We start from the raw sequence: 27,687 nt of genomic DNA on the forward strand, positions 1-27,687 counted from the left end.
TCAGGTCATTTCTCAAATCACAATAAAGCAGCAGTTGATCTAATACACTGATTTTTTTGTTTACTTACATTAAATACATCGGTAAATCAGCAGTTGAATTCTGTTACCATGATTGTTATTGTAAATGCAATGTAAGAGCTTTCCCAAAAGAAAGAAAATGATCAGAAGAGTAATCAGAAAAAAGGAGTAGGGTTTTTTGCTGCTGTTTCTTCAAAAGCTGCAGTGTCCTCACTTGGTCCAGGAGCTAGCCAGGAAGCAGTAAAAAAAATAACTGAGAGCTGTAGGTTTTTTCTGGGCATTTAAATACAAAATTTGTTTTTGCTTTGCTATGAGCTGAGAGCAATGCAGCATCTTAGCCTTGTTGGAAGAGGCATGCTTATTCCCTGCTCCTAGGTCTTCCCAGATGGCCACAAACATCACATTATATGCACATAACAAAACAAAAAACTGTTAATGAAGGTTTTACAGTGAACATAACTGAAGGTTCAAGACTCCATTTCAGGATTCTTCCGCACATAGAGCTCTACCCTGACAAAAAATGGGCTCTTAGAGCTTGGAGTAAATGTGAGGAGAAAGATGGGACAATGTAATCTAGACTTCATCATCATAAGTTGCATGCACAATGATAGTGAGGAGTCTGATTACATCTCAATAGCCAACCTGCACTTTTGTCAACTGGATGAGACAAGATGCTATGGCATACAGCACTTCAGAGTCAATTCAGGTTTGCAGCATTCCTGCTAATGCCTTGAGAAGACAGGTTAGTTGGCGCCTTCCTTAATTGCTTCTAGTTTAATAGAGTTACCACAGGATAGTCATTTACCACATGCTGACAGTAGTGCAGGATTTAACAGTCTCAATGTATGGCCACAAGAACTAAGTTTATGTCCTAGATTCTCACATTGTTTGGGTAGACATTAGTATTTAAGTAGCACTAATGAATAGGATTAGGTAAGTAAATGCACATATGTGCCAATCAGAGTGCTTAAAACCATGCTTGGAGAAATAACCAGGAAAGGGCGTGTGCACATGTATTTAAGCACAACCTATTCCGAGCTCTGCCACAGCAGCAATCATATAAGAAATCTACATGAGAGATGAATCAAAATACACCCAAGAGATTGGTTGCCAGACGACTTGAAGCCAGATTAGCCAGCACAGGGGAATTGTTCCACTTTAGCTACTGCACTCATGTATGAGGCTTTAAGAGAGTAAGGGTGCTCAGAGGATGGAGGCTGGAAGAATGTGCTACTGATTCTGGGAAAGCTACTGTTGGGAAAGGAGTAATCCCTTACAAAGATGGTTGTTGCTAGCTGTTCAACAAGTCAGATGTGGGTGAGATGGCAGCATGCTTATTCTTACAGATCAGCACTGTATCTACAGCTAAATTTAAAAAGCTATTACATTCTTTAGCTAATAGCAGGGAAGTAAAAACCCCCCAATCACCCACTGCTTTATATTTTTTACACATATTTGTGCTGTGCTATTTACAGAGAAAACTTAACATAAAAGGGCTGAGAATGTTCAATTCAAACTTCTTAAGTTTAGACAGCCCTTGAGGATTGAGGGGCAGAGACAGATGGGACTGTTCCGCCACTTCTCCACAATGTCACATAGGGTAAGAACAAGATCAAGTTTGTATGCAAGGCAATTCACAAAGAAGTAGGACAAAGTCACAAGGCAAGCTGGGCATTCCCTGGTGAGGAATAAGGTATGGAAATACAGTACTGGTCCTCCTCCTGGCACCTCTCCTCCTATCTAGGATGCTGCTTTCTTTCTCATTCCAGCACTCCTAACTCCACAGCCCAAAAGCCTTTGCCTGTAGCAATAATTGGGAAGAAGCTTTTCCCAAGTTCTGCTAGGCACACAAGAACCCTTCTCTTTTTGGCAACTGAGAACAATATTTTACTGGACAGGCTATGTTGTACATTTTGTTGTCAACCTCAGGCTGAACAGATAAAACCTATCAAAAAGGAATGCACATAGGCTGCTCAACTGTAGGTGAGGGGTGCACAGAGCGCTTGGTCTCGCTTGCATGTTCTTGCTTCAGAAAGTCAGTCACACCTGTTCAGCAGAGAACAGAGCATCTCCATGGGACTGATAACTGAAGCGCAGCCTGCAGAGAAATCAACCGGATGCCAACATAACAGGAGGAGAGACACTACAGCCTTTTGCCTTGAAACGCTAGCCATCCCAGTTAGGATCAATACTCCTCCAACGACTCTCTTCCTTCTGCAACTGTCCTGGCCGACACAATGTCTAAGGCATTGATCGAGTACTATTCAAGGGTCTGGGAAAACTGTTTCGTATGCTCTATGTTCATAAACACATGATTCTTGTATTCATGCCACTGAGACCTAGGGTCACAATCCATGTCATAGCAAGCAAGCCACTAGCAAGACTTAAGATACAATTTCCCTCTCCAACCCAGCCAGAAAAGATTGCCCTGGAAAAAGATAACAAAGGACACTGCAGCTTTTCTGAACACTGAAAACAAAAAATGAATTTTTAAAAATGAACTCCAAAGGATTCCCTCCAAAAAAATTTCTGCATTTTCTGAAGAAATCCATTAATGTTGCTCTTAAAAATAAATCTACAAGAATCGGTTTCCCCTCACTTGTGCCCACCCCCCACAGCATTCAACAAAATAAAGGGAGTGGATGTGGAGAGAGTGGATGTTATGGGACCAAAAACACAGATTTTTATCAGAGCAAAGACAGTTGTGTACAGGAAAAGGAGGAGGGAAAGGAATATTATCTGGGAGAAAACAGAGCAGGGGAATCCGAGTAAGTAGGTAGCTATTTGCACCTATAATACAAAGTGAAGAAGAGTTTGTTTTTGGAAGTTAAGTCCCCAGTCGGTCTTTCTCCATTTTCTTGGGGTGGTGGTAACAGACGTCTGGTGGTGGTTTCTGAAGCATTAGAATTGCAGTTAAACGGAGCTCTCAGGAGAAGGAAGGGGGCGGCTTCCAAGTGTGCCGATGCTGTTATTGGAGGTGAGGTGTGATTGAGTGGGGTGGGAATGGAGGTTATATCTTATCTCTCGCTGGCTGCTTTAATGCCACTGTTTAGTTGCTACAACACTGGCTCTTGTTCTGCTGGGACTGCTCGTGAAGGTCCACAACTCGATTCCGACCCGCAGCACCGCCTGTGCTCTGGGGCTCACTCTTTGGCAGCTTCTTAGCTAAAGGGAGAAAGATACATGAATGAGGGAGGAGAATACTTATTTCCTCATTTAATTCCAACAGAGGTACAAGCAACATGAATAAAAAGTCAATATAATGAAGAAATAGAGTACTCAAAGATTTGGAACAGTGAAGTTTTGTGATACTCCCTTACTGCTAGCCTTCTGCTGGCAAGTTTTAAAAAATCGAGAGACATTTGGGTTTCTGTTAGTTCTCTGCTGTACCAGGATTGCTTTTCTGAAACTGACTTGTATTTATCTACGAGTATCATAGTGCCACTTTTATTTACAGTACTTAGTGTATACACATTTGCTATGTATGTTTTGTTGTTAACTGTATTTTATTAAACCTTGTATGTTTTACCTTGTGGCTCCCAAAAGGGTCCCTTAAGTGATCTACAACACAAAGCAATTAAAGCCAGACTATTAAAACAACTCAATAAATGCCTCTGAAGTATACTTGCAAAAATGGCAGATATCAATATTTTAATTAGAATACTTCAAGGCAGGGGTCTCAAACTCAACTTACCTGGGGGCCGCTGGAAGTAGAATCTGGGTGAGGCTGGGCCGCCTCAAGCGGTGGTGGTGGGCTGCTCATCCCGCGTCGCTCCCGGAGGCCGGCCCGGGCACCGCCGGCGCTTTGAAGCCCGCAGGGCCCCTCCCGGCACACAGCTTAGAGGGAACACTGCGCCCAGGGCAACGACTCACGCAGGTGCGTGTGAGAAAAATGCGCAGGCCGCACTATCACTAAACTTTGATATCAAGTGGGGGCCACAAAATATCGTCCCACGGGCCGCGAGTCTGAGACCCCTGCTTTAAGGTCATTCATTAAAGATCATATCCTATATAAACAATCATAACCACTCCTGAAAATGCATTCTTGTGGACAAATTTGTTTGCTAACTAGGCAGTGAAACAACTAAAAATCACAGAGCTACACTCATTCAAGGGAAAAGCATCAAAATGGTGGCCTTTATTAGAACCAACCAAAATGATGAATTGTAACTGCCCAATTACTGAAATACTGACAGCATTTGTTTGTTTATTTATTTATTTATTTTATGCCATCCAATTACCAGCATCTCTGGATGGTTAACAGCATAAATAAATTAACGACCCACTCTGGCTGCAAATACAATATTAAAATTCAATATTAAAACATATTAAAATATTGATTAAATAAAAAGATATTAACCTGGCGCTGAAAAACATATAATGATGGCACCAGGCAGACTGGGGAGCACATTCCATAGACACGGTGCCACTGCAGAGAAGGCCCTCCTCCGGGTGCTCTGTCTCCTAACGTCTTTCACAGAGGGTTCCCGGAGGAGGGCTTCTGTTGCCGATCCCAGGGGGCGGGAGAGCAAATAAGGAAAAAGGCGGTTCCTTAAGGTATCCTGGTTCCAAGCCATTTAGGGCTTTATAGGTAATAACCAGCACCTTGAATTGAGCCTGGACTTTGATGGGAAGCCAATGGAACTGATAGAGGACTGGGGTTATATGAGAATAATACCCAATCCCTGACAGCATCCTGGCAGCTCTATTTTGAACCATCTGAAGCATCCAGACTGTCTTCAAGGGCAGCCCCACATAAAGCACGTTACGGAAGTCCAACCGGGAAGTAACCAATGCATGTGTTGCTATTACTAGGTAATCCTCCTCCAGGTAGCGACGCAGCTGATAGATTAGCCAAAGCTGAAGGAAAGCGCTCCTCACTACCGCTGTCACTTGGGCTTCCAAGAACAGCTCCAGGTCGAGGAACACTCCCAAGCTGTGGAGCCTGTCCTTTAGAGGGAGTACAACCCCGTCCAGGGCAAGGCCCAAGTCACCTACCCAGGAGCTTGAATTACCAACCAACAGAACATCTGTCTTATCTGGATTGAGCTTCAGTTTATTGGCCCTCATCCAGCCCATTACCTTGGCCAGGCACCGATTCAGTACAGCCACTGCCTCACCTGGATTAGTTGAAAAAGAGAAGTAGAGCTGGGTGTCATCAGTGTACTGATGACTCCGCAGCCCAAACCTCCTTATGACCTCTCCCAGCAGTTTCATGTAGATATTAAATAGCAAGAGGAACAAGATGGAACCCTGAGGTACTCCATGGCATAACTGCCATGGCTCAGAGGTAAAGTCCCCCAGCACCACCTTCTGGAATCGGCCTTCAAGGTAGGAATGGAACCACTGCCAAGCAGTGTCTCCTACTCCCAACCCCGCCAGCCTATCCAGGAGGACACCATGGTCGATGGTATAGAAAGCCGCTGAGAGGTCCAGGAGAACCAACAGGGACGCACTCCCCATCTCTCTCCCTGCACAGGTCATCATACATGGCAACCAAGGCAGATTCAGTACCGTACCCGGGTCTGAAGCCAGACTGAAATGGGTCCAGACAATCAATTTCATCAAAGAGTACCTGGAGTTGTCCCACCGCCACCCATTCTAATACCTTGCCCAAAAAGGCAACACCAGCAATGCCTGTAAGGAGTGATGGTATCCACTGCTTTTATCAACAAAAATTACTCTCCTTTTCCTTCATGTACTGCATGGGTGCTGAGCTTCTTTCACCCTGGAGTGGAGTCCAATTTGAGAGCTTTTGGGAGCTGTATTCCAGTGTTGAACAGGACCAAAGGCAAAGTGGGACAATGTCAAAGGCAAAGGAGCTGGGACAAAATACCAGCATATATTATCATAAAGCCCATAGTACCAGTAACCGAGCCTTAGGAGTGGCATTTCAACCTCATGGAATGGGAAAAAGACTCAAAGTCATGAAAACATCAAAACACAACAGCTGCAGGAAAAAGCAATGGAGCCAAGAGAAGAGGTTGCGACTCTCTCGGGAACCCTACAGAGCCAGATGGAATTGCAAGCAGGCCAGATTTGGCCCATGGGCTTGAGGTTCTGCACCCATTTTAATGGTTTCAAGGTGCCAGGCATGAATCTACTTCTTCAAAATAAACTATTTTTAATACTTCAAAGAGGATTTTCAATTAGTGAGGTGCTTATATTACTCAATCTTTGTACAAATGATGTCACATTTCCACTATAGTAGCTGACTACCCATGCACTTGCCAAGACCAAGCACTGAGTGGTGGCACAGGTTTTCCATTTGCAGACATAGCAAAATTGCCCAAAGAAATATCAGCTTTAGCTGTTCTGTCACCATAGAAAAAAGTTAAGCTAGCTAAAAATAGGTACGAGTATATCACAGTATAGGCTGGAACACAGAAGAGAGAAAGACTGAGTTCACACAAAAGAACACTGTGGGTGACAAACCATTAGGGGCTGTTGTACCGCGTGCTCCAGGACTACTTCCTATAAGGTGGCTTGTATGGAGGTGACAAGCCACCCTCCCAATGCATGGCATGTTCTAGACATTACACGCATCATGGGTTGTCATGTAATCCAAAACCATGTGACTGACTCTATCATGGGTACTGAGAAATGGCTGGTGAGCCTAAGGGTGGCAAAAGCACTTTTTTGCTTGTGTCAAGTTCACCCAGGCCATCACTATTGACAGCTGTGCCTAAAGTTTTCAAATGGTACTTTGGGGCAGCAATCAGTGCCTTCCTCCTCAGTAATGAGCCCCTTTTTGCTCACTGTAGCTTTTTTCCCCTTTACATCCCCCACAAAGATGGTGCACACTCCTCTCTGAATTAACAGAGAGTGACAGCCCCTCCAAAATACCCAAGCAGCACATCCAACAGCCTCTCAGTGATTAGCTACACTTTTTTAAAAACTGCACCAGATGTGTGCTATTTATCATTATCATGGTAATAAATTCAGCTGGACTTCTACTGAAAATGGGAAGTCTTGACTGGCAATGTCTTGGGGGATACCTGCTGTCAAAGATTTAAGGTAAATGAAAAAGAGAGTACTGTATGGTAAGTCCCTTGCAGCTCATGCTGGGGAGCAACTAAAATATAAGGGGACAAAACCAACAGCTCTCAAAATAACTAAAAATAAACCAAAATAACTAAAAATAAACCAACACTGTCAAACAACTCTCTAATTTGCTTTCCCCTGGCAGCTATCAAAAGGCAAGCTGTCGAGGTAAAGCTGTGCCACAAGTGATATTTGCTGGGAAAGAGGGGTAGTCACCCTTTTTTGCTGGACTCAGTGTCCCATATCCCACACCGTGGAGCAGCACAGCTTCTGCTGCCTCCCCTACCTGTCACCATGGGCCTACTCTTGTTATTTTAATGTTGCTTTTATACTGCTGTACTATTTTTTATTTTAGTGTATTGTTTTTATTGTGTACTTTGTAACTGAATTTGTACACTGCCCTGAGAACCCAAAGAGCTTATAGGGTGGTGTATAAATGTAATATTATCACTACCACCACCCTTTTCACCCTTTCCCAAAATTCTAGGTGCTTGGGAGAGGGAAATGTACAAGCCACTTCCTTTTACATAACCACAGAGCTCTAACACCTGTTGCAGCTTAGGTTTCCCTTTAAAACTTTTTTTAAAAAAACAGGAATAATCAGGTTTTTTCACATATGCATATAGACAAATAGCAATAAATTATGAACCTAATCAGTCCACAGCTTTTTATACATTAAATTGATATTCAACTTTTTCAGTCCCGTCTGTCAGCAATTAGTAAAACAGGAAAAAAGCAGATAGGACTGCTGCTGATCATGATGAACACTTTTTAAGCCACTCCCCGTTAGACAGGGCAGCTGCAGAAACTTTATTTACAGATGTAAGCACAAGTACAGCCAGCTCAGGTCCTGCAAACACCCATTCTGAAGTAAATCAGGAATAGTGCCAGGTATCTGCTATACTTTCTCCCTCTGGCAGTCTACCCAATGACTGCAACTGCTAAGAATCTGATTGTAGGACATGGGGTTTGGTGAGACTGAAATGCATGTTCTATACTAGGAGTATAAAAACTCTGGTCCATGGCCTAATTTGGCTTACAGGGCTCCCAAATTCTGTCCGTGTGCCTCCTGGGATTCCATCATGGTCCACATGCTGGAAAAATCCCTTAAGAGGGCATTTCCACTGTTATCTTATAATCTGGCCCAGCAAGCACCCAAATTTGTCCCATATTGCCTCTTAGGGTTTTTCCAGGGGACCTCCAATCCAGTCCTCTGGAGAAATCCACCTTGAAGGGTATGCTGGCTGCCTGACTTGCCTATACCAGGGAGTATCTGCTCTTCCCCACATGGAGGACGGTCTCTGTTTCATCTCCACTTGGGGACAGTAGCACAGATGTGGGGCATCCTGGGCATTGGGATTGATCCAAGCAAGGAAGAATCAGTAGCTTTTCCACCTGTGTACAAGTCTCAATGCCCAGGTTGCCCCACACCCCAATGCTGTTTCCAGTCAGTTAGCAGCAAAGATAATAGCTAGTGCTTGTCCACATGGGAAGAACAGTTACTCTCCCCCACAAAGACAAGCCCAACACCCATCACTCTTCATTTCTGCTGCCATCTCCAATCTGTGATGAGGCAGCAGCTCTTGCCTATGTGAGAAAATAGGAAAAAATATGGGAGATAACCTTCCTTTGGATGTTAGCTGGCTTTCTACCACAAAACTGTTCTGCATCCATTCTAAATTGTAGAAAATGCCTCTAGACAATTGAGAAGCAGACCAAAGGAGCTCTCATTACTCAGTGCAATGTAGGGGACAACCACTCTCTTTGTCTCCAAGACTTCCCAGCATCTTTTGATACTATCAGTAATGGTACTCTTTTCATTTGTTTATCTGCATCGGGGGCAAGGTGTTATGGTGAGTTCTAGTCCTTCCTGGATCAATAGTTTCAGAAGGGGAAATGGGGGCCTTCTGCTCTCATAGGGGCCTGTAGGGTGCCACAAGGTTTCATCTTGCTCCCTGTGTTCTTCAACACCTACAAGAAATCGCTAGGGGAAATCACGCAGAGGTTGTGGCTGAACTTCCATGACACTTAGCTCAACCTTTCATTTCTGTCCAACAATCCTTAGGAGGCTGGAGAACTTTTCAGTGCCTGGAGGTAGTTTTGGAATGTGTGAAAGAAGAAATTTAGTCCAGAGAAGTTACAGATACTGCAGATGGGGAAATCACCAATCTGGACAGAGGGCCATGTCTGGTCTTAGTCTGCCTTGCATACTTCCTTGAAGGACCAAGTGCACAGTTCGGGTCAACTCTTTCAGTCAGCACTAATTGGGGAAGCTCATGAGACAATAGTGACCAGCACCGCTTTTCACCAGCATAGGCCAACAGACCAGTTGCAACTTGTATTTGGAGAAGGCTGATCTTGGTTCTTCATGTTCTACTAACATCCTGGTTGGACTACTATAAGGCACTCTATGTGAGGCAGTCTTCAGATACAGTTTAGACACTTCCGCTCATCCTAAATATACAGCTGCCAGGTAGTGCTGAAGGCTAGGTAGTTCACGCATATGACAATGAAAACAGTAAAAACTGCACTGGTTGCCAGTGTATTCCCCAAGCCCAATTTAAAGTGCTTTAAAGCCTGGAATGGTTTGGAACCAAGTTACACAAAGGACCACTTTAACCTGTACCAGCTTGTCCATGCTGTGAGGTTATCAGCAGAGGCCCTGCACACAAAGGCTGAGAACAAGGGAGGCAGCTTTTTTGCTCATGGCCTTACAACCTCTGAAATGAGATTCCATCAGGGGTTCACCAGGCCCCTTCTTTGCAGGTCTTCAGAAAAGGCCTTCACTCACTCGCTCTCAATTGGCCTTTTCTTCATAATACTTTTGGACTGCTGGTCTTATTTGCAATTACTGTGTTATGGATTTTTACAGTATTGATTATATTCACCAATTTGGGAGAATTCCACTCCTAAAGGTCACCTAAAATAATTGTAAGCAATAGAAAGATAGATAGAACAGAACATTTAAAACACTACAACTTTCGAGTAACAGCACTCCTAGCTTGTCTCCTAATTTAGTGCAACTAAGTTATTTATTACAGTATCTGCCTGACTTGGACCTATGGCAAATCATCCCCATTCTGGGAAACATTAACTTTAACTTAACAGCAAGCTTTCCAGGAAGGTGGGGGAGAGAAAGTAGCAGAACATTCTGGATATAACTAAGCCATGCTCCCTTACAGTGCTTTCAGCTGAGCCCTGAGCCCTACTTCATCTCCAAGAAATCTTTTTGAGAGTTTCCGTACTGTCAATATACCAGCACAGAATGCCTCGAGTTGATCTCAGTACCTAAGAGCCTGTCTTACATCTGAAAGCTGCACATAAAGGGCATGTCAAGAAAAGTTTGGAAGTCTCCAGATTCTGCAAAAGATGAGGCTTAATGAAATATTTGTAATTAGTTTCTCATTCTCTTCATCCAACATTTGCATGGACCAAAACATGCTAGAAGGAGAATCTACCCCATTATTAGGTCTAAATACTGGTTGCTTGGCAGAAATTCTACACAGCAGAGGCTGCAGAACTCAGTGTCCACCATGATGTGAAACCAAAGAACATGAGCTTTATATGGCCAGTGCTTTAATAATAAATACAGTGAAGTTACCTATCGCCAGGAAGAGATCATTGACATTCATTGCTGTCTTGGCAGATGTCTCCATAAACAATAGACTGTTGTCATCTGCATAAGCCTGGGCCTCCTAAAAGGGGATACCAGATGAAAATAGAGATCAGAAATTATTGTACATTCTGGGTTAGACAAAGTTAACTGGACAAAGAGGGTTGTTCACTTTTTGTGTTCAAAATGCAGTTAAATACTCTAAGATTGGAGTATCCTGGAAGTATAATAAAAAGTTGGGCTTAGCTAATTGCACTTGATAGCAGCAACTGGCCGGGGTTAAAACAAGCTACCTAGAAACAGTCTCTATATAGATCACAGTAACTCTATCTGTAAACTAGTACTGATGGATGCCATAAGAGAATCTGACTCTCCAAATTTCTTTTGTTCTAATTCTTTCTAATTCTCATTAATGACCTGGTTTGCACGGGGGGGGGGGGGTATCAGAGGCACCTTGCTTGCTCCTGCTTGTTCTTGGCAACTCAAGGGTAAATGAAATACAAGATTTAGCACTACATGCAAACCAAATCATTAACTCCACTAATGAAGATTACATGCCACCTCTATGTTATCACTGGGCAAAATAACACACATGCCTAAAGCAAGTTAGATTACATGCATTATGTCCATTTCCCAATGCTGTATATAATTAGTGTATTTCTAGTTTACTTCTATATCGTGGAATCTAGATGAATTAGCCTCTAATGAAGTGGCAAACATTTTTTGAAGCTATATTACTCATGAAATGGCATGAAGGCTGTAACCATTTTAAGAAAGCAATGTGATTGTGCCATGGGATAAGAGGGTCATCGCTACTGGAATCGATAAGCTAATTCAGAAATACAACCATGCAGAAAAGTTTTCATAGAGGAAAGAGCGCATGGTTTTGTACTTCCATATTTATTACTCCCACTTCCCAGTGACAATATACATAAGCACAGCAGCTGGAACACCATACCATCACACTCATGTGAACTGATGCTTGCAACTGCAGATACTGCCTATAACAGTGGTGGCAAACCTATGGCACGTGTGCCAGAGCGGGCATGCAGAGCCTTCTCTGTCGGCACGCGTGCCAAGTCACCCCAGCAGCCGAGTATCAGATAACAGTGTACATAGGGGCCATGTGCATGCTCAGAAAGGAGTAGCTGCTCCAGGTGATGACATCATGAGCCATGACTCATTAGCTGCGACTCGTCCGAGCTGCCGCATGCCCGGTCAGTGCACTGCCAAGTATATATATACAGTGGTACCTTGGCTCACAAACTTAATCTGTTCCAGGGCTCTGGTCATGACCCAAATTGGTTGTGAGCCAAGTTAAATTTCCCCATAAGGTTCAATGTAAATAAGGTTAATCCATTCTGTAACTGTTTTTTTAATGAGAAAAATGTGAAGCAAAGTGACATAGAACAACAAAGATCACAGCCATTTCCCCCCACCCCCCAGCACGACCGTGATCACACCCATCATCCCTGCATGTGCCCGTCATCGGTGTGCTGGGGGGGAGAGATGGGCTCGATCACGTGCACACAGGCGCGATTGCGGGCATGCTGGGGGGGGGGGGGGGGGGGGCAATCATGCTGGGGGGGGGGGGGGGGGAGATGGCCAAGCTCGCAGTTGCGCTCCTGAAGGAAAGCTGGGCGCAATCACACGCGCGCTCATGCAGGAAAGATGGGTGCGATCTCAGCCATCTTCCCCCACCTTCAGCACGATTGTGGCCATCTTCCCACTCGGGGCGGGGGGGGGGGGAGGAGATGCCTGCAATCATGGTCGCCACCCAAGGCAGAGTTCATGACCTGGGTCAAAATTTTTATGAAATTTTTGATCGTGACCCGATTTGGTCGTGAAGTGAGGTGTTCATTAGTCAAGGTACCACTGTATATATATTTGCTTGGACTGGCTGTGAGTTGTTTTTTCTAAGCTAAAACCTCAGTCTTCAGGTTTTATTGCAGTGCTGGCACTTTGCAATAAATAAGTGGGTTTTGGGTTGCAGTTTGGGTACTTGGTCTCTAAAAGGTTCACCATCACTGGGTTAGGGTTATAAAAATGAAGTGTTCTGGTATAATTCTGCTGGTTGGAGTGTGTTTAGAATGGGCCGAAATGATGAGCAGTGCAGAAAAAGCTACTCAAGGAAGGCTCTTTCAAAATCGCATTAGTTTCAATAGAACTTTCGCCCTCTATTAGGGTTAGAAGTGTGCACCAGGGTAGGGTTAGGATTAGAAAAACGAGGTGTCCTGGCATGATTTTGATGGTTGGAATGTGTTTAGAAGGGGCAGAAATGAAGAGCTGTGCAGAAAAAGCTACTCAAGGAAGGCTTTTTCAAAATCGCCTTAGTTTCAATGGAACTTTTGCCCTCTATTAAAGTTAGGTGTATACATCCAGGTAGGGTTAGGGCAGTGGCAGTGAACCTGTGGCATGTGTGCCGCAGCAGGCCCATAGAGTTCTCTGTGTCAGCACGCGAGCCACGTCACACCAGTATCGCCCCAGCAGCTGAGCATCGGGTAACAGCCCACATAGGGGCCATGCGCATGCTTGGAAAGGAGTAGCAAGACCAGGAGATGACGTCACGAGCCACAATTCATTATCTGCGACTTGCCCGAGCTTTCGCATAGCCAGTCAGTGCACTGCCAATTATTATATATATATTTGCTCGGACTGGCTGTGAATTGTTTTTTCTAAACTAATACCTCTCTTTTCACATTTTATTGTAGTGTTGGCACTTTGTGATAAATAAGTGGGTTTTGGTTTGCAGTTTGGGCACTCGATCTCTAAAAGGTTCACCATCACTGGCCTATAAGATGTTAACACTTCCACACGGCTGCATCCTCAAGATTGATCCTCATAAGAGTTACATGGTATAAGTACGAGTCCCAGGTCACCATCCAGAAGTTTTTTGTTTTTTTTTGAAAGTAGGAATTTTGTACTTTACATAGGTCCCGCACCTTTTCCCTATTGCTGACATGACACCTGAGTGATCACTTACTGGTCCTCATTCCCAAAGTGTTCCATACCTCATAGATTCCCAAACACTGCATTTACACGCAGTATTGAATGTTCTGAACAAAATATATAGCTTCTTCAGTGCAGACTATCATGTCCTGAGTGTAGTGATCTTCCTTCCACTCAGGAATTGCCTCTTACATTTAAGAGATGGCAATGAACACAAGTCATGCTACTAGTCTTACTGTTCTTGAAAGTGAGATAAAGGAGAGTCCTGCTATGCCACATTGACAACCTTTCCAATCTGTTTTAGTTTACACTTGGCAATGCTTCACAGGTTGCCTTCTAAAAAGGTCTGTAATATGTGAAATAGAACACAAAAGTCATAAGTGGTGTGGTGTAGTGGTTAAGAGCATGGGACTGGGACTCAGACGATGTGGGTTCTAGTCCCCGCTCAGCCATGGAGCCAAATGGGTGACTCTGGGCCAGTCACAGACTCTCAGCCCAGCCTACCTCACAGGGTTGTTGTGGGAATAAGATGGAGGAGGAGATGTAAGCTGCCTTGAGCCCTTTGTAGGAAAAAGGTAGGATATAAATCGAAAAATAAATAAAAATAAAATAAAAAATAAATAAAATAAGTGTGCCAGACACAGGCAGAGAAGTTCCTTAACTACAAGCTTCCAAACTTCGTAGGCTATCCAGCAGTGTTAGAGAACGCACTCTGTTATGCTGAAGGTCCCAGGGTCAGTCCCTGTCATCTTTAGTAAAAAGGATCTGGTGACAGGGATGAAAAAGACATCTGCATGAGGATTTGGAGATCTGGTACTTGCCTGAGTAGACAACATTGGGGTAGACCAATTAGTTGACTCAGGATTAGACTAGTAAAAACAGCCTATCCTACTACAGATGAATTGGCAAAGTTCATGCAGAAAGTTATTTAAGCTGAGAAGCTCTAGTTACCCAGACTAGGCAAGCGTTTGTGTATTTCTGTTTTTTCCTCACCTAATCAAAGAGGGGGGACAGCAGTGTAAGCATCCTACTATGTTTCCAGACAAGCCTTTTATTGTACAATTTTACTACCTCATTCATATAATTTTAGAGGGAATCATCATCTTTTATTTGCAGCCCTCCTCTGTTTTCCCACAGCTTCTTCCATCTTTTCTTACCAGAAAATGCTGTAAAGGAAGAAAAGATGGAAAAGCAGCACAGTGCCTTTTGATTGTTGGCATTAGTCGGTTTTGAAAGCTGTAGAAACTATCAAATTCCTTTTGTCCAGAAGTGAACAGGCTTAAGAAACTCAACTTACTTCATATTCTACCATGCGCTTGTTGGCAAGATCAGCCTTATTTCCTGCTAAGGCTATAACAATGTTTGGGCTAGCTTGCCGCTGGAGTTCTTTCACCCATGTTTTTGCTCGTGCAAACGTTTCCTAACAAAAGAGAAAATCCAAAATGTCAGGGTATGTGATCAAAAAATAAATATGCTTCCTATCAACCACTAATCTCTCAACCCCAACAGTACATAAGCAAGGTCTTTTCCAATAGCAAAAGCAATTACTCTCTGGGACTAACAAATTCTCAAAGACATGAGAGAAGCCCTGCTGGATCAGCCCAAGGGACTATCTAGCATTCAGTTTCCATAGTGGGAAGCACCACAAAGAGGACATCAAGGCAACTGCCTTCTACAATTTTTTTTTTTTTTTGCTCCTAGCAGTGGGCACCAAGAGGTATACAATCTCCTATGCTAGAGGTACTATATTGCTACCATAACTAGTATCAGTTGATAGCCTTATCCAGAAATTTGTCTAATCTCCTTTTTAGGCCCTCCAAGTTGGTGGCCATCACTACATCTTGTGGCAATATATTCCCATCCGTATTTTGGATAAGAGCAAAGGGGAAAAATAAATCAAATAATCTCAGCAGCTCCTTCTTATCAGTTCTAAAGGGTAATTTTGCAAATTAAAGAACTATATTTGTATGCTGTATGTACCTGTGGCTTTCCCCTTATTATTCAAATAGTAGACATCTGTTGCTCCCTCTCACAGAAAGAAGCCTGGTTCGCACACCATGAAAGCCCACTGAGAGTCATTTTACCTTCAAGGAGCTGTGGTGTGTGTTGGCCACCACCATGAATAAGAAATCTGACTGCAGGTTGTCGGGAGCTATTGTGTTGTGCAACCTAGTGAGTAGGGGGCATGATGTGTATATGAGAGTTAAACAACCTTTGAATAACCCCCAGATCACTGTATGGTTATTTGTACTGTATAAAAGGCCATCTAACCATCAACCCTGCTGGCTGAGTCCAAACAACAAAACAACCTCTGACTGGGTGTTAGGTTAAATATATTCATAATAGTGGCTGACAACACACCACAACTTCTTGAGGGTAAATAAACCCTTGATGGGTTGTTGTGCCATGCAATCTAGAGGTGGTTTTGCTTTTCTGCAGTGTGTATAAACCAAAAATGGCCACTGAGGAAAAAGACTTTGCTTCTTGCACATTTCAAGGAACAACATAAGTACATGTTTCATAGTTCTAATCTGAAACTGAATTAATAAATCAGAACATCTGATTATTTTCTGCTTACAGATGCAGCTTTATATAACTTCTATCACACAACAGAAGATACCCAATAACAAGAGTCTATATAGCAAGTATAATAGTAGGACAGTAATAACAGGCAATAATTATTCAGTGAAAGGGAAGCAATTTCAAAGGTTATTAGATGTATACTTTAAAAAGTGAATCCACCTCATAAGCGGCTGCCTTAAAGACCTGCTTAGTCCATAGCAGCTTTCCATAACCACAGCTTACCCTCCATATTTTTTGGATTTCAGCCCCAGCCAGCATGGCCAGTCATCAACAAGGCTGACAGCTGAAGCTTAAAACTTCTGAAGAGTACCAGGTTAGGAATGCTGGTCTGGGACAATATTCCTCTGTAATACTAAACAGTGTGATTTGGAAGTAAATCCCAGGCCTGTGCAGGATCAGAACAAGGTTCATCTAACTGAGCATTTTGTACATACCAACCAGCTACTCACAGGAAATGTGCAAGCAAGTTTTACAGCACCCTCCCATCCATGCTCCCCAGCAAATAGTCTAACATGGGTTTTAATCAAGTTTCTTCAGAACTAGAGTTGTAATTTAGATACCTGTCAAGTTATTTGCCTTCCAGAGTTTCAAAAATATATTTACACAATGAATTCCAAAGAACATGCATTACTTGTTCCAAATCAAAAGATGAGAATTTGTGTGTTCTTTTAATCAATTTCAGGCAAGAAAGTTGGTTTGCAGCAAGCGCTTCATGAGGACAACACAACTCTCTGCTCAGGAAGGAGCCTTACTTCTCAGTAGCCACCACTACATTGTTCAGAGTTCCTAAGCAACAACAACATGCTTAAAACTTTAGACTGCCTGCATTAACTATCTCCCTGTGAGATGGGAACCTTCAAAGAAATGGAGGATGTGCCAGTGGGTCAGCAAACAGTGCATGCTTACCTGGTTGGTTATGTCATACACCACAATGGCAGCTTGAGCCCCTCGATAATACATAGGAGCCAAACTGTGATATCTTTCCTGACCAGCTGTGTCCCAGATCTCAAACTTTACTGTTGTGTCATCTAGGCAGACAGACTGTGTGAGGAAAGCCGCTGTAAAATGAGAAAGTACAGAGTTGTTTTAGGAGCTCACCAAAAATGGATGTAATAGAAATCAAAGTGTATTACAGTCATTGAGAAGGTGCTATTGTGAACAAGTTATCTGACCACTGGGACAAGAAAACAAAAAGGGCTATTACGTCATTTGATTAAAAGCTTGTTAGAGGTCATACTACTAACACCAAAGAATCTAGGCATGTACGAAGTAACTGGTACAGAACTACACACAAACATGAAAGGTGTGTTAAGCTTTTGTCCTGCAAACAGTATGCGTCAAAGCCAGCCTGGACGTGAGAAAAATATGTAGCACATACTTTCTAGTCTATTCCTAGGACTGATCATTTCAGAATGCAGCTGGAAAAACCACATGCTGCTCCCCTATATGCAAAGCTGAGGTAGCATTTCCCCATAAATAGGTTCCATAGTCTACAAGAATAATAAAAACACTTCTGTGAAGCAAGCCTAACCCCAGAGTAATCACAGACAAGATAAAGAAAGCACACTATAAGCAGATGTGGATGATTGTGGTTTAATAGAGAGTATGGGTACAAATATATTTGGATCTAGGAATGTTCCCCTTAATTTAATGAATGTACCTCTCATGAAGAAGAGATAGTCAAAACTTACCACCGATGGTGCTCTCCTGGTATTCATGGAACTGTCCCTTGACAAAGCGCAGCACCAGGCTGGACTTGCCTACTGCCGATTCACCCAGTAGTACTAGCTTGAATTGACAGATCTTACTGGCTTGTGACTGACCATTTGGCCTCGCAGCTCCTCTGCTGGTCATGGCCTGGATTCCAAGAGCAGCCTGTGCTCCAGCCAATGAAAAACTTACCAGCCACTGACCAGAACTTGCAAGCACAGGGGGTAGGGGGATTGGCCTGGAAAAAGACAATTTTCTCCAGCTGTGGGTAGCTCCTTCTGGAACAGAGAGAGAGAGAGAGAGAGAGAGAGAGAGAGAGAAATTGGTCAATACACTGGAAGAATGAAAGACACTGTGGAGGCATGGATATAAACAATACAGAAAAGTTAGAGACTGAAGTGGATTGAACAGCTTCAGTAAAAACTGACTAATCAGGAGGGAACAAGATTCACTCCTGGCCTAGTTTCTTACATCTGTGAAATAGGAAACAGCAGCACTGCTGTAGACATACATGCACAATTTTGTAACAAACGCTAATGTGCATCCAAGCAAGGAAGAATAATGTTTAGTCCATAAGAAATGTAGGAACAAAATAACTAAAAGCCACATAATCCACAGTCATACTATATTCAACAAGATGACTATTAGATTACTAGTATTTCCTGCATTTTATCTAACCACCACACTTCATAACTGGAGTGTTAAAACCCCAAGAAACCCCCTCAGAAAAAGAAAGTTGTTCTTTAAATCAATCCCTAAGCAAGCCTACCCCCACAGAGTTAGCATTGGAAGAAAGCACTACCATGTGCAGTGAAGTTCTCTGACCAATGAGTCAGCAACTGCTGCACATGTCTTTCTTGTTCACATTCCTCAAGATGTAGCAAGCAGCTCCTGGACTAGAATACTCATCACATCATGTAGTACCAACAGCCAGGGCTAAAGGGGAAACACCTCTGACCTGGCCCAGAACAGTACATTATGACAGTGCTTAACTTCTCATGTTTACCATAAGCACTGGCCAGGCCATCACTGGTGCCTACATGCAGCTGTTTGTTCCAATTTCACAGTGCAAGTTGTCAGTCAAATGTGTTTCTTTTTCCTCAAGCAAGGTTCTTCCCCTCACCCCCACCACACCAAAAAAATAAAATCAGAGGCCTGTTTTACAGTTTAAGTTCTAAACTGGAAAAAACAATCTTCATACTATATGCATTGATATAGATCTCAAATTCGTGACCTGTTGATTAGGTACTTGTGAAATTTCTCAACCCAGAGTATAAATGGCATCAGTATCATTTGTCTCAAGTTATACTTGGAAAAGTTCTGTGTTGTTTCCTCAGTGCAGCACACTCCTGATAAAAGCAGTTATCACAAACATACATTATAGCCTTTTCTAAAACAGACTGGGCTCTATGGTAGAAGCAGTAATTTGTTATGCTACTCATATCGACATGTTTTGCTGGTTCCAACTTAGATTTCAGTAGTGTTCTGGGCGTACAAGTAAGATGGAGCAGGATCAGAGTGGTTCCTAAAATGTTGTTTCATAAAAGAGATGAACTTTAATAGTAAAGCCTAGGAAAAGGCTGTTGTTACTGAGTACTACCAATAAATGGACCAACATGTATCACCCAAACTAACAAAGGAGTTCCATACATACACATGAGGGAGGGATGGAGGGAGGTCAAAATGCTATTCCAAACCAAGACACACAGACCTGCTGCGCTGTGATGTAAGAATATGGGGTATATGGGATATAAAATCAGGGCAGTGTAGTGGTTAGAGTAAGTTGGACTGGAACTTGGGAGATCTGCCTTCTAGTTCCCATTCATGCACGAAGTTCATGAATGAGTGACTTTTGACCAGACTCTCAGCCTAACCTGTTGTTGTACGGACTAAAGAAAGAATAGGAGGATTACATAAACTACCTTGGTTCTTTTCAGGAAAAAAGGGATGATAAGAATGGCAGAAGGTAGTAGCTGAGTTTTCTAGATGAACTACGAACTGCAATCTTTAGTTGGAGAGAAGGCTGGAATATACTTTATTCCAGATCTGGATAGTTTTCTTAATTTTATTCATCCCTACCTATCCCAAGAATTTCTTCTAATATTTTGTAGGGAGTCACAGAACATTAAGCAGACAAAGTATTTACAAAGCACAGTGGTGCCTCAAACTTCAAACATTCCCTAAGTTTGAATGTTCCAGAGTTCAAACACTAAAATCCAAACGAGAGGACTCCAAAAGTTGAACAATGCTTTTAAGTTCGAACTTCAAGCACAGTGAAAAAATGCTTCAGTGCTTTTTTGATTCATTTTGAGTGCCTTTTCAGTGAGTCTCTTCAATCATTTTCAGTGCTTTTCCAATCCATTCTCAGTGCCTTTTCAATCATTCTTGGTGGTGAAATGAGTATTGTTTAGGGTCTGGCTACAGATTAATTCACTTTCCATTATCTCTAATGGGGAACATTACTTTGGACTTCGAATGATTCAGAGTTCAAACAGCCTTCTAAAATAAATTAAGTTTGAAGTAGGAGGCACCATTGGGCCAAAGTACCACCACCATCTGACAACTGGAAACATAACTCAAAACCTACATACATTTAAGTTTTTGGGACTGCCTTTTTCAAACAGGTACCCTCCAGATGTGTTTGACTGCAATCCGGTCTATGGACTGCAATGATTTGGACTGCAACTTCTATAATTTTCAGCCAGCAAACATGCTACATTAGTGTCCTTTCTATTTAAGAAATAGCACAGTTTTGGCTGTATGGATGGAAAGACCAGAAGCAAATTCTGTGTTAAGCATTCTTATAAAAGGTATAAAAAAATTAAGACAGCTAGACTCATAATGAACTTATTATACAAACTTATACTGTAGAACCTTGACTTTCATGAGTTTAACTTTCCAAATTTGATTATTTGCAAATTTGCCATCAATTTTTGGTGTTTTCTGGCCTACCAGAAAACATCATCATCACCATAGAAAAAAGTAAAAGGGGAAAGAGGGAGGGCCTCCAAAGCATGACTTCTTGTCCTGCCCATCTGGAGAGGCACTGGGAGTGAAAGGAAGTGTGGGGAATAAGAACATAAGAATGTAATAAAAGAAGCCCTACTGGATCAGACCAAGGTCTGAAAGAGAGAGCGAGAAGCAATCCAGTAGACACATAGTCAGCAGCATTTATTTTATTTATCTTAATATTTATATACTGCCCCATTCACATAATCTCCCATTCCCAAAAACAGTATTAAGAGTTAAGGGGAGGGGGTAGAGATATTCTTGGTTTTTCCACTTTTGTGAGGGAAGAAAACTAACCCCCACAAATGTGGAGGGCCACCCTTACTGTGCTTACACTTGAAATATTGTATACAGTTCTGGTCATCCCCACATAAAAAGACAACCAAAATGATTAGGAGACTGGAATACCAGGAGACTATAAGGGAAAAACTGTATTTCCTGAGGAGTTAAATTTTTTCTCAACTTTTTGTATAGAAAAAAGATGACTAAGAGCAGACATGATAAAGATTTGTAAAATTATGCTCTAGAGAAAACAAAAATTTTTGCCTTCTCAAACAGTAGCAGACTTCTGGGTTATCCAGAAATGTTTCAAAAACAGTTTAAAATGCTGAGATACACATGAACATGCACAGTCTTTACAGCAAGCTGAGACTGAAATGGGCTCTCTCTCATTAACCATAGTTTCCCATTTCATCTGAATCAGGAAACTATAATAACCAGCTCTGAACAAGCCAGGATACCAAATCACAGTTTGAACTTTAGCTTGTTCTAAAGATGAGAACCATCATTGTCCAGGTTGCACCAAATGGAAAACTAGGGTTAGAGACTGCCTAGTTTAATTACAGCTTACCATGAAAGGAAAAAAATGGGAATGTGTGCATGAGCAAAGATTCATTCATACACACACGTGTGCACCAAGCATGACAGTTCAAACTGGACCAAAAAAAAAAGCAGTTAGCAGATGATTCAGAACAAAGAAACCTACTTCATATGAAACAATAGTGCTTGGAATTCGATGCTGCTAAATAGTATGCTGGCCACTAGCTTAGATGGACTTAAAAGATTAGGCAGATTCATTGAGGACATGGCCATCAGTGGTATGATGGCTATGTAGACTCTTCAGATTCACAGTACTTTCCAGAGGCACCTGTTTGACCACTGTGGAAACAGATTACTATACTAAATCAAGAGTGCCTAACCCATGGTGTATATGGCTAGCAGAGACATGGTGACCCTACTTAGACTTTTTCGCTAGCACTAGGGAAGAAAAGTTTTGGATCTGCCTTGCCAGCAAGGGAAACTTTCCCCTTATTTTCTCAGAATAAATTTGAGATCAGGGAAAGCCCTGTCTTGTGGAGCAGCAGAAAGAGTGTCTCTGTGTATGCATGTGGAGGTGGCGGAAGTCTGAGAATGAGTGTGAAATGCCAGGGCTGCACATCTGTGTTCCCATATATACAGGTGTATAAATGTGTTTGAGTGTGTGAATACATGTGTGTGAAAATATACATGTGTAATACTGCTATCTCTACAGACAGTTGACTGCTCAGAGCTGAAAATGTGCATCCCTAGGTTATGTGGACTTTTGGACTGTTCTAGCAAGGGTCTTAAGACCTAGCTGCTTGTTTTGAAGCAATCACATGCCAAGTGTGCTATTAGTTTTCCAGCAGCAAATTAACTGCAGCTAAATACAAACTCAACATTAAGTGAACTAAGATCATGGCATCTGGTCCTCTCACTTCCTGGCAAATAGATGGGGAAAAAATGGAGGTAGTGACAGAATTTATTTTCCTGGGCTCCAAGATCACCGCAGATGGGGACTGCAGCCAAGAAATTAAAAGACGCTTGCTCCTGGGGAGGAAAGCTATGGCAAATCTAGACAGCATACTAAAAAGCAGAGACATCACCCTGCCAACAAAAGTGCATATAGTCAAGGCTATGGTTGCCCCAGTTGCAATGTATGGCTGTGAAAGCTGGACCATAAGGAAAGCTGAGCGCCAAAGCATTGAGGGCTTTGAATTGTGGTGCTGGAGGAGACTCCTGCGAGTCCCCTGTACTGCAAGGTGATCAAACCAGTCAGTCCTAGAGCAGATCAACCCTGACTGCTCTTTAGAAGGCCAGATACTGAAGATGAAACTCAAATACTTTGGCCACCTAATGAGAAGGAAAGACTCCCTGGAGAAGGGCCTAATGCTGGGAACAATAGATGGCAAAAGAAGAAGGGGATGGCAGAGAATGAGGTGGCTAGATAGAGTCACTGAAGCAGTTGGTGTGAGCCTGAGTGGACTCCGGGGGATGGTGGAGGGCAGGAAGGCCTGGAGGAATGTTGCTCATGGGGTCGAAACACGACTTTGCAACTAACAACAACAAAATACAAAGTTTGGCTGGAAAGATGACTTACGATTTACAGAGATGCTCTATAAGACAAATATAAAAATAGCTGTTATTCATGCTATCTAAGAAAGCATAATGAAAAGGAAACTTTTCCAAAGCAGTGGCATTCTTCAGTATGTATCAATATCAAGCATGGAACAAAGTTTAAGCCAGAACAACACACGTTATCTAGCAAAGCAAGTACTATCTGTTCAGTTTTCCCTAAGTTGAGTCTGCCAGGCCCAGAAAGTGCTTCCTTCCTTTTCCAAGACCTCTAAGGCAACTGTCAAGCAATGACCTTGAAGCCATCCTGTCAACGTTTCCTAGGAAAAGTCCTATGCATTTCTAGAGAGGCATGCTGCACAGCTGATGTCAGCCTGTTTGGAAAAGCCTAATGTGACATACTGCATTCTGCCTGGCAGCAATCACTACTTTTGAAAATGCACAGGGGTAAGCATCTCCATAATGGCTAAGTGTGTTTGTCAATTCTTGTGGCCACAATATGAAGGCACAATAATTACCTGCATGCTGACACCCATAATGTACAGCACTTAAAACTAATTCAGTATGTCTCCTTTCTACATTAAGACAAATTAAGTTGATAGGAATTTAATCTTAAAACAAATAAAAGAAACATGTAATAAATGTTTTAAACCAAACCACAGATGTGAATTTATACATACTATACAGTGCTACTTTTTGAACTTATCAATAAAATCAGGTTCCCTCTTGGAAATTAGGGTTGCTCCAAAATAGGGACCCCTTTTCACAAAATGCCCTGACCCACACAAAAAGGGGCTCCTGTTTCAGTCATCTTTCTGGTAGGCACATATGAAAAGGTGATCAACTCCTTAAAAATGGCAACTGCCACATAAAATGAAACTATCTACAGCTCCTTCCCTCCCCTGACACATTTTCAAAGGGATTCATAATTTTATGGGGAAAGACAGCTTTCCTCATAGAGAATAACTACCCCTGAAGTCTGTAATTCCCTAAATGGTGTTTAACACTGCAATATGTAGCAGAAATACAGATTTATCAAAATGCATTTCTGGATTTTTTTTTTTTTTATTTTCTGCAGTTTGAAATAGCATTCAGGAACTCTGAAAACCAGTTGTTTTCTTTCTTTCTTAGGGGACCAAGGTCATCTCTTATGTTATATACCACCATTCACAACAGCCATATATCTAATCCAGGCATGGGAAATACGTAGCTCTCCAGATGTTAGAAACACAGAAACAGAGCGAATCAGAAGGGGCCTCCCGGGCCATCTAGTCTGACCCCTGGCTTCAGCCGGCTCCGCTCACAACATGCCCACCATGTGCAAGTCCAGCCTATGTTGCTGGACTGAGACTTTCATCAGCCCTAGTCAGCACAATGAACAGTGAGGGATGCTAAGAATCAATCCAACATCATCCAGGGAGCCATATATTCCCCTTCCCTGCTCTAAATAAACTATGTCCAGAATGCCTCATGTTTTAAGCTGAAGAGCTTAATCATTTTATTTCTACTAAAAGCAGAGGTTAGCATCACAGTGTATAATCCAAGTCTCCCTTATCCAAAAATTAAGGATTTCAACAGTCCAAGCCTCCCCCTTCAAACTAAGAAATTAATTCAAACTAATTAGATAAACACCATTACTAGAAGATTTTCAGTAAGATTCTCAGCAACTGCTAAAGATGCACACACCTAAGAGGACAAAACTAACATTCAGTTTTTCCTTCATACACTCTAAATGTTACTGTTACTTTACTGTTCCCTAGAATTATTTTGCAATAACTTACTTAGCAACACAAGTTCTGGCATGAATTCTTTGTAACAAAGTACTCAGCAGAATCCTAGCATAGATTCATATCCTGAAATCCTCCCTACAACAGCAGTAATTGTTTTGGGAAGTAATTTTCTTTTTTTACTTCATGTTCCTGTGGCAAAGTCAAAGGCCATTGTCTTGTGCAGCCAAAACCAAAAGTCCTGAAGCATCTCAAAGGCTAATAAATGCAATGCCAAAAGCCTTTGTTGTTTTTCTCAGCAGACTAAACACAGCTGTCCCTTTGAAAATTCTCCTATGTGGGCTAAGGAAGCAAGTTTACAAGTGACCTGATTCGGAGACAACATGTGCTTTTTAACAGTGAAAAAGTGTTAGATATTGAATCCAAAGGGTTTTAGCCATAACTCAAAGATAGATGGGCACATTCCAGTTAGAGACTGGAATAAGCCAGTGGAAAGACTAGTAAGTTCTTCATCATACAGGCTTTTCAAGGTCCAGACACAAAGGCATTGTCCAAGTAAGTTATTGGGTTAACAATCAAATCTACTGAAGTTCAATTGTCCCATTACTTTCTATATCCAAGGTTACTTCATCCACCGAAATGTTAACACCTTATACATCTTCATAAATGCACATCAGAACAAAGTCACCTTTCACAAAAAATGAAAGTTTGACATTCTTATGCTGGTTATTTGGGGCTTTCTTTCTCTACTTCTCTCAAGTTTAGCACAGCACCAAGCAAGCCATTCTCTTCTCCCTTTCCAGTTGTTACCAAAGGACCTCTATCAAGTGTCATCTCTAAAATGTGTCTTAGAAAAGCAACATCAAACATGCTCATGATTATGGTAGAAAGGAAGTATATTAAGACACCAGCTTGTAGTTGGGGAGATTGTTATGACTACCCAGCGATCCAGCTCTCCCACTGTGGTGCATCAAATTAACCATGGATAACCCATGTTCGAGCCCTTCTTGATCATTCTGCTCATGAAGTTCGATTACTTTGGAAAATCATACACTGTCAGCTTAACATCTCTCACAAGATTGTTGTGAAGAAAAGATGGGAAAACATGAGCCCTACTGGTTTAAACCAAAGGTTCAGCATCCTGTTTCCAACAATCCACAACCTTCTAGGAAGCACAGAAACAAAGCATAACAAGGCAAAATGCTTTCTCTTACTTTTATCTCCAGAATGGAAATGGTCATTCTGATATTCAGAGAACGGCTGAAATACAAATATGTCTCCAGTTGTCATTTGCATAATGGTCCATGATCAACACTATGCAAAATTAGCTAACAACTTTGGAATGAGTGAGGACATACAAGGCAATACTAGACTTACATAATATTAAGGCCAAATTTATTCTGTATCATCACAGTAAACTGTGATCCTTCAGATATTGTTGGACTCCAATTTCCATCAACACTCTGCATTGGCTATGCTGGTGGGACTTGCAGTAAAAAACCAGTTTGGAGGGTCAGAAGTTGGTCTAGCATTGCAGAGAAGAAAAAAAACACTGAATATGGTACCAAAGTTTAACCCGATTGTGCAAGTCGTGGTATCTTTACATTAAGGAAACACATGAATGAAATTAGGAAAGTGAGAAATTTCAAAAGTCGGTTTCATACTCATCCATAACACTACTTGCCAAGGACACCACAGCAACAGTCTGCAACAGAGGGCTCAGGAAAGCTTTTAAGTTTGTTTGTATTGCTAATCATCCAAATGCAAAAGGTGTGTTGATTGAGTGGCTTCCCAGCTGGCTATAAGAGTGTTTGTGGCTCATCCTTATCTTTGTTAATCAGACCTAGCAGGGTTTCTAGGCTAAAAACAAAGAGAATAGGGTTGATTCCCTGAAAGTCATAGATCAGACTGGAGCAAATCCTTCCAATTCAAACTTATCTATTTTGACTAATAAAAGGAAAAGGAATTTAAAAAGCATCACACAGGGCATGGCTTCTTATTCCTCTCCTTTTTTTTGTTTGATAGAAATTCTAGCAGAGACTAGCACTTTGAATTTAAAATTCCATTTTGAAATTATGAACTAAATGATTTTGTATAGAAATTTAAAGCTAACATTACAATTGGAAGGAAAGACAGTGAAACAAAGACTCAACTGGCTGGTTTTCACACTAAAGTGTGTGCTGTGTCTTCTGCATTATACAATTATTTAAGCTACAGGGGTTATATTTTCCTTGCATTACCTAGCAAAACAGCAGATCTAACACAACTGAAACAACCATCTCCAAATACACTACGAAACAACCCAGGCATTGCCCAGAATGAAATGCAAACTGGGTCATAAGGACTGCCACAGAAAACCTGTGCTTTACAGATGCATGTTGAACCCAGGGCTTAAAGATGTGCACAATAATTAATTTAATTTTAATTGAAACATCTCTGCCCCATCCTTTGTACAATACCCACAAGTTAGCAGCAGGAAATGGCAGTATAAGATCTGGAGTTGCCCCATAATGCTCAGCATGAGAGCTATGCCCTCTGAAATAAGGCTGTCTCTATCCAAAATTATGTTACTCCTACCCACAGAACATTTCCACAGGGACCACTTCCCCAGCTACTAGTTTACACAATATGTAAGATCTGCTAAGCCAGGTTGCATAACTG

General features: G+C 42.0%; 1 protein-coding gene across 2 annotated transcripts in view; it reads right to left on the bottom strand.

Moving 5' to 3' along the window:
• Positions 1 to 40: 40 nt before the first annotated feature.
• RAB5B (RAB5B, member RAS oncogene family) overlaps positions 41 to 27,687 on the bottom strand; it is a 34,355-nt gene continuing 6,708 nt past the window's right edge. The window contains exons 2-6 of one of the 2 annotated variants that reach the window (XM_044449487.1): positions 17,899 to 18,195; positions 17,114 to 17,265; positions 14,922 to 15,044; positions 10,664 to 10,757; positions 41 to 3,183 (exon numbers count right to left, since the gene is read on the bottom strand). In XM_044449487.1, the coding sequence (XP_044305422.1) occupies positions 3,068 to 3,183; positions 10,664 to 10,757; positions 14,922 to 15,044; positions 17,114 to 17,265; positions 17,899 to 18,061 (648 nt within the window). In that variant the 5' untranslated portion in view covers positions 18,062 to 18,195 and the 3' untranslated portion in view covers positions 41 to 3,067. The remainder of the gene's footprint in view (positions 3,184 to 10,663; positions 10,758 to 14,921; positions 15,045 to 17,113; positions 17,266 to 17,898; positions 18,196 to 27,687) is intronic. The other variant, XM_044449488.1, reaches the window with a different exon arrangement.

Source organism: Varanus komodoensis, unplaced genomic scaffold, assembly GCF_004798865.1.
Source record: "Varanus komodoensis strain SLA01 unplaced genomic scaffold, ASM479886v1 scaffold59_1, whole genome shotgun sequence".
In the NCBI taxonomy this organism is placed as follows: domain Eukaryota; kingdom Metazoa; phylum Chordata; class Lepidosauria; order Squamata; family Varanidae; genus Varanus; species Varanus komodoensis.